This window comes from Monodelphis domestica, chromosome 8, assembly GCF_027887165.1.
Source record: "Monodelphis domestica isolate mMonDom1 chromosome 8, mMonDom1.pri, whole genome shotgun sequence".
In the NCBI taxonomy this organism is placed as follows: domain Eukaryota; kingdom Metazoa; phylum Chordata; class Mammalia; order Didelphimorphia; family Didelphidae; genus Monodelphis; species Monodelphis domestica.
The window spans coordinates 259,300,459-259,308,116 of NC_077234.1; the positions used below are offsets into that span (position 1 = coordinate 259,300,459).

Below are 7,658 nucleotides of genomic sequence, written 5' to 3' on the forward strand. Positions count from 1 at the left end.
CCTAAACAAGCCACTCTGCACCAATTGCCTCTTCTATAAAGTGGGGGCAAAGGAGAGCTGTGAAGGTCGAATGAGACCCTTCAAGTTGTGCAGAAGTGGTAGCCATTGTGGTTGCTCTTCTAAGGAGCAAACTAGAGACACTATTCCATGAATGTAAAATCTGAGCTAAGTTCCTGGGAAGCTCAGCCAGCCCAAGGGCCTACTGTAAGAGGAGCATGGAATAGGCCTGGACACTGGAGAGCAGAGTCGACAGAAAGCACTGACCAAGTCTGCTTTCGCTTCTAGATTCCAGGCTGTGGTCACTCTTCTGTTTACATCTATCGTTTCATCGTCCTGCACCGCTGATGCAGGCCAACTGAAATGAAGTCATAGAAGCTTTATCTATGGGTGTTCCTTCACTTGACTTTTGTCTTGGTCCTCTCTCCTTCTAAACGGCACATCTTACCTTCTGAGATACAGCCTACCTTGGGCCTGTTGTGATTGTTCATCTCCCATGATGGAAGGGCTGGAGCCAGAGATTAGAGATATAAAGACACAAACGCAACCTCACTGTTGGAAAAACAATTAAAAATACGTGCCATAATAGCAGAGAAGGAAAACATGTACATGTGTGCGTGTGTACGTGTGTGTGTGTGTGTGTGTGTGTGTGTGTGACCAAGCTTCTTGAGTGTATTTTTCCTGGCTTGCAGCACTATTCATATGGCAGAGACTGTCTAGGTTCCTTCAATCCTTCTATTGATCAGGCCTCGAGGAACCATGTTTTCCAGCCCTAAGACAGCAGACAGATGGGATTGCCCCACTCTCGTGGATGGCTTTTGAACGTTCTTGGGGAATGAGAAAGAGCCCAGATGAAACTGGAGAAGGGCAAATTGTCTGATTTTGATAAAGGGCAGAAGGATGGACTCTGCAGATCCAACTAATGCATTGAGCACCTTACTGACAATATTCATAGAACTCTAGTAAAGAGATCATTTGTGAGCACTGCAAAGGAAAGTCATGACCCCTAAAGGCTGACATGGCTTTATAAGGGAGAAGTTATGCTATGAAGGAGAAAATGATGCTTGGCTCACCTAAAGTCACTGGACTGGGATAAGGAAACACTGTAGATTTGACTTGAGCAAAACATCTCTCGAAGTCTCTCATGTTCTCCTTACCGACCAGATGGAGGGAGATGTGGGTTAAACATGAGTGCTGTTTAGTAGATCCAAAATTAACTGGATATCTGTAACCAAGAAGTAGTGATAAATACATCAGAATACATCTCGATGGAGTTTCTCGTGGAGTGTCCCAGGAAATGTGATAGCCGATATTTTTGTCAGTTCCATGAATCAAACCATAGAATGAATGAAATCCTGTGACCCAAGACCAGATGACAATTAGGATACAAAATGATCTCAATAGGCTGAGCAATACATTGAGCTGTATAGAACAAATAGAATAGGAATAAATATTAGAACTGATCAAGAGTACTGTGTTCAATTCTAAATACCACACATTTTAGGAAGAACATAGAAAAAATATTATGCCCAGAAGAGGGCCACCAGACAGTTGAGAGAATAGTCACTTGAAGAAATTGGAGGTGTTTTGCCTGGAAAATAGAAAGCTTAGAGAATAAAGATAGGTGAAAGCTCTTTGTAAGATTATTATCATGTGGTAGAGGCCCCATGGACAAAACTAGGATCAGTGAATGGAAATGACAGAATGAGGGAGATTTAGACTAAGGTAAGAAAATGAAATGGTGTATTGATGTTCACTAAAGAAAGGTCTTCAAACATAGCTTGAAACTATCAGGAAAATCCTTACACTATTTGAACTTGGTTGGCGGCCTGTGTTAAAAGGATTTTCTTAATCTCTCCCTCTGTCTCTTTAAGAGGAAAGAGAGCAGGATTTCTAAGTGGATCAGAGCTGACCCGTGAAGATCCCATTACCGGGGAGAGGAGGAGAGAGAAAAAGGAAGCAGGAGTGACAGTTTGCCTCTGGATCTCAAGAGCACAGGAGGCCTGTCTCTTAGTCAAGGGCTACTGGCAGTTGGCTACTGATAGTTGGGAATAGAAACAAATTGAAGGAGTTCATGGGTGACGAATGTCTGATTATTTAGGAAGATAGGTAGTTTGTGAGTCAATTTTAGATAGTGTAGGTTAGATAGGCCTGGTCTTACCAGGCAGGAAGAACCTGTCCTCCGAAAAGAGTTAGAGTAGCCCATTAGAAATTTTAGTTTGTATTAGGAATTTAAGTATTGTCATAGGCTATTAGAATAATCATCTGTCTTTCCTCCTTTTCTGTTTTCTACCTGTACTTTTTTTCAAATTAAACTAAGTGTTTTATTCAACTGCTCTCCTCACTTTTGTCAAACTCCTACCATTTAACTCTTATAGCCTGTGAAGTCCTTTCCAACTTTTGGATTATATGATTCTATAGTCTTAATCAGCTTAAAAAAATTTTTTTGCAGTTTGACTGCAAAATGACTTTCAGCAATATGTATTTCATGTTGTTTGCATATATTATTTTTATGCAGAAGATATCCTTCCGTACTGTAGACCTACATTTCCAACATCAAATAATCCCAGAGATCCAAGTTCTTCAAGCTCAATGTCATCAAGAGGTTCAGGAAGACAAAGAGATCAAGCCAATATAGGTCGAAGGAATGTTGCAGAAATGCAAGTGCTCGGAGCATATGAAAAAGAAGTGGATAATGAAGAATTAGAGGTATCAGTTACGATATCATGATTATCTGTGTGTTCACACCAACTTAATATTTGTTACCAAAGTTAGGGCCAGAAAATCCCTCAACTCACAACACTGTCTTTGGCCTTAAAAGTCAGTAGTACTACTAGAAACCTGGTCATTTTAAAGTGTTTTTCACGTTTATAGTTCCTCACAGTCCAATTTATTTTAGCTTTTGTGTTCTTTCGATTTTCATCTATAGATTTTTGTTTGTATAAAAACCACGTATTTAGAAGCAAGAAGTATTTATTAATTTATTTTGTAACATTCTGTATTTTAAAGACTCATATTTGATTTTGATATTATAATTCTTGAACATCATCTCCATTTGACTAAAAATTTTTTTACCAATTAGATTTATGGCTAATCTTTTGACAAGTACATTTTACCCCAAATTGCTTCTTGTGATGGATATTCTGTTTACACCCGATAAACAAAGAGTGGGAAATGAAGCCACTTAGAAATGTCCATCTTAATTCTTCGAGAAGCTCTATGGACGTGGTTTTAATATTGAAGCTTTGAAGGAAAAGAATCTTAGGTAATTTGTTATCGAGTAGGAGGGTCCTAAAATAGCACTTAATGAGTTGAAATTCATTCTGAGTTCAGCCTCTCCTTCCCTTCTTCAAAAGACCACTTTAAAATAGAGGCAGCTCCGCCGCGTGCTTGTTTTCAAACAACCGTGATGGTTTGTGCTCTTACAGGAAACTGAAAGCTAAAGAAGACGCTTTGAACCGGCTCGGGCGATCTCGCGTGCGCGTGATCCTCCAGAAGCCTGTTGTGCAGCGACCTCTGACGCCAGAAACCCTGTCCAGCACATTTTCCTTTGTTCCTCTCCTCGAAATAGACTTGTGACGGTCCTCTTGGGGTCCCATTTCTGTCCCTGTGGGAAGCCTCTTCTTTCTCCTCCCTTCGCCCCTCACCCCTCCGGCCCGGGGCGTCGGGCGGCAGCGAAGCTCTGAAGGTGGACGTCCCGACGACGGCGCCGGCTCTCTCGGCCACTTTCCCCCAGAAGGCGCTCCTTCGGCGCGCTCGCTCACGGCTCCTGTGCCCAGAGTGGAGTCAGGTGGCAGAGGCAGCCGCACGAAAGGGCTTGTCTCAGAGCATCGTCTTCCCATCAGTTACTCTGGACGCCAGTTCGAGCCTAAGCAGACGTGCCCTCCCACAGATGGGGTTCGGGCGGCCCCCCTCGTTTGCTGGCGCAGAGAAGGGAGTGGGGCCGGGGCCGGGCTGGGGGAGCCGCGTGAGGGGCTGCGAGGTAGATGCCAGAAGTGCGGGGTGGGCTGAGCAGGACGGTCAGGACGAGTTCTTCTCAGCCCTTCTGCCACCTGGTTTGAGAAAAGGCAACGCCCTGGGGATAGACAGGACTGAAGTCAGCGGGGTCTCCGGTGGTCTAGTCATCGGCGTCAGTAAGTCTAGCAAAACCGTCTTCTATTTGCAATTAAAAACATCCGAAATACTTGGGAAAAACCAGTCGGTGGCTTTACGAGCTGTCGAACGAGGGCACCATCTTAACCGGCAGAAACGTCTTCGGAGAGTGTCAGTTCCCCTTACAGAAGTGCCACTTAACGACGTTTGTTTGATTTGGGGGTAATGCACTGTTTTTTTATCTTATTTTTGGTTTTAAAAGCACAATCACTAAACTTTATTTGTAAACCATTGTAACTATTAACCTTTTTTTGTCTTCTTGGAAACTGTGGAGACGCTTTTTCTTCCTCTTTTTATTAATGCTGTTTGTATTTGGAATATTGGGATGATGACAGATGGTGAAGTCACTTACCTACGTAGGCGAGGACCGCGGGCAGAGCGCGCCTTAGGCTGGCTCGATTTCTGCAGCGTCGGCACGTTGGGTGTCGCGAAACATCCGAGATGGTCGTAGAGGCTCCAGGAGAGGCCTTCGTGGTTCGGCGTCACCAGTGATGCCGCGATGCCCTCGGTCTGAAGTTGGAGGAGACTTTGTGTTGCTGTTTAAATTGCCTTGATTTTGTCATTGGTGCTAATTGGAAAATGTGTGTTTTCATTGACAACTATCAGGACTCGCCCCATGGAAACGAAAAGCAAATTTCAGCGTTGACGTGTCCCCAAAGCTCCAAGTCCCTTTAGGTCATGCTTTTACAAGGTTGCGTAGAAGGCTGTGCAGTGGTAAGGGAACGATCCATGTGATTATTGTTTCTATTACGTTCATGTAAGGACTTCTTCTTTTTAGCCATCATTTTGCATACTGAGGATCCAATAATCGGAAGAATAATTTTGTCACATTATTTATTAAAAATGTTCTCAAATACATGACTGTGTCTCAAGTTGTTCTTGTTCCTCGTCTTCGTCTTTTTACAAAAAAAAAGAGAGACTTGCTTGCTTTGCATCTTACCCCATAGTGCCAGATTAAGTAAAGCTTAGGCATTATTCTTTCCGAAAGCCAATATAAAGCTTAGGGAAGTCCTTTCGTGCAGAGTTATAACCACGAATGGAAAAACATGGAACTCATGGTCCACCCAACTATAAACGAAGATTTTCAAATGGGGGGAAGCACGGTCCAGAGTTTCTCAGTAGTGATCACCTGTTCTCCTTACTCTTGCCTGTAAAAATTAAATTATATCTAATAATAAAAATATTATATTTGATGAGGTTTATTAAGGATCATCAGAAATCAAGGAATAAAGAGGATACAAAATAGAAACCGCATGCCCGTGGCTGATTAGCCTGTTTAAAATCCCCGCACTTAGCTTACCACCATACTTGCTGCATCATCACAAAGGAAGAGACCGTGAGAGGCGTTATAAATACCAATTGTGATCTCCCCAATGTGGAGACTCAGGAGAGATTAAAGGGAATTGTGGGAAATACCAAGGGCTTCTGGTGAAGGAAGTCTAGGGTTCAAACTCTCCATTTATACAGTCCCCCCTGAGGCCCGAGGAAGACTAGTCTCTCCAATGGGTCTTGTAAACATACCAGCTAGGAAATTACAGTAATTTGAGGATAAGAGGAAAAGAGAACAAAACCAATCATTTCTAGGCTCACCAACAGAAAGCCAGTTAGGGGGCAGGACCCTTTGGCATGAAAGTATACATACAACTAAATGTTCAATCAACCAATTGTCAATCAATTGTCATTCTCGGTCACCGAGAGACTACCACAACCACACCCAAACTTCATTCTTCCTCTTCTCGTGCAGCTTGTGGTCTGGAGGCTTCTTCATGGTGTCTTCTCCAAACAGTTCAGTTTCTGGATTCAAAGAGGTATCATGTTTCTTAACCTAAAATTCTTCTCAAAAGGAATTTAAACTTTGCCACTTAAAATAATAATTATTATACATTTCCTCCCTGAAGAGGATGAATGAAAAACACAGCGATCATTTAGGGATGCATGGCTGAGTTATGAGGTGTATGAATCAATTGGGAAGAGAAATAAAAAACATCAAAAAAATCCAAGTGAAGAAATACGTTCTGGATGAAATATAGACTGCCAAAGTCTCATGTGTAAAAATTCTAAGTAAAGGAAAAAAACTATAACAGGTCCTTGAATCAGGGCCCAATTAAAAGGATATAAGTAATTAAGCATTTACCCAGTCAGTAACCAGGACTACAGAAAGTTGCCACATTATGAAAGTCAGAAAAGGGACTAGATTATAGGAGCCAAATTTGAGATACTTGTCAGAATGTGAAACAAGGAAGACCTGCCTTTAACACATGTTAAACAGCCACAAACTCAAACCCCAAACGTGATCAAGTCCTCTTGTCATGGCTCAGAATTTTCATCAAGCCCACCCGGATTGGTTGATCTCTTTGACTGTGCTTGATCGGCACTATGCAATTGACCTTTGTGCTTCCTTGGCACTGTTTTTGTACGCAAAGTCCCATAATTTTTTAAAACTGGCATTTTTTATAGTCTAAAACTTTTTGGGTATGCATTGACATTATAGCAAATATATTTTAAACTTATATTACTGCAAAATCAAAAAAACTTAGTCTTAATACTGACGACATGTGCTTCAAATGTAAAAAGGAGAGGAAAAAATAAAACTGAAATCGTATTCTGCACATACAAGAAAAATATAATAAGAGTTTTGAAGATAAAAGTATAGCTTATAATCATTGACACACGGTGTCAGCTAAGAAAATATAGAATACAAGGTATTCTCACCAAAAATGAGATCCATTTCCTCTTCATACCTGGCCATGATCTACTGTGAGTGCAAGCAAATGATTTTCACAAAGTAACAGTATTTTATAAGGAACAGTAGTACAACGTGTAATGCACATTCAAAAAGTATCAAAATCCCCAAAGTTGTAATAGCCCATTTAATGACAATAGCAAACAAAACCACTATCATATTTTACATGAGTGCGGTATGACTTTTAACGAAACCTATGAACTGAGGGATATTTGTCACAATTTTTACAGACATAGCAAATCTTTCAGCCATGGCAAATTTTTAAACAAAGTAAAACGTATTTGGGTCTAGAACATCATCAAGAAATCTAGATTGTTCTGGTGGAAGTAAAGTGAGCTGAAGAATTATAAATGAGAGATGCTTCCTTTTGGGGAGCCATCCAGGGGTACCATGCCCTGGGATTAACTTCCCAGCTCCTTTGGTATGAGACTGTGATGTCCCATCCATTCACATTTTTATAAATGTGGGAGGTGGGGATTATAACTGTATTTCACTTCAGCTACTAAAATGGGCCTTACCTCCTGTTAGAGGCTGGCAAAATGATCAGTTGTTGAAAAAAATCTAAAAATCACCTCTAAAGACCCCTTAAAATCAATTTGAGACATTTAGCTCATTAAATTTTCCAAAGGTTGTTATACAATTGTAACCAGTTTTGATGAAGTCCATCCATCCTCTATGTGACAATTTACAAAGTCAAAAGGGAAAAAATGTTTTTATATGGGCTTATTGAATAATATTTATTCAGTAGTTATAGGGGGAAAGCAAC

General features: G+C 41.1%; 1 protein-coding gene across 23 annotated transcripts in view; it reads left to right on the forward strand.

The window, feature by feature from the left end:
* ROBO1 (roundabout guidance receptor 1) overlaps positions 1-5,007 on the forward strand; it is a 1,078,784-nt gene extending 1,073,777 nt beyond the window's left edge. For 12 of the 23 annotated variants that reach the window (XM_056807826.1, XM_056807836.1, XM_056807822.1 and 9 more), the window contains one exon: positions 2,516-5,007. In XM_056807826.1, the coding sequence (XP_056663804.1) occupies positions 2,516-2,727 (212 nt within the window). In that variant the 3' untranslated portion in view covers positions 2,728-5,007. The remainder of the gene's footprint in view (positions 1-2,515) is intronic. The other 11 variants (XM_056807827.1, XM_056807829.1, XM_056807833.1 and 8 more) reach the window with 1 other exon arrangement.
* Positions 5,008-7,658: the final 2,651 nt, after the last annotated feature.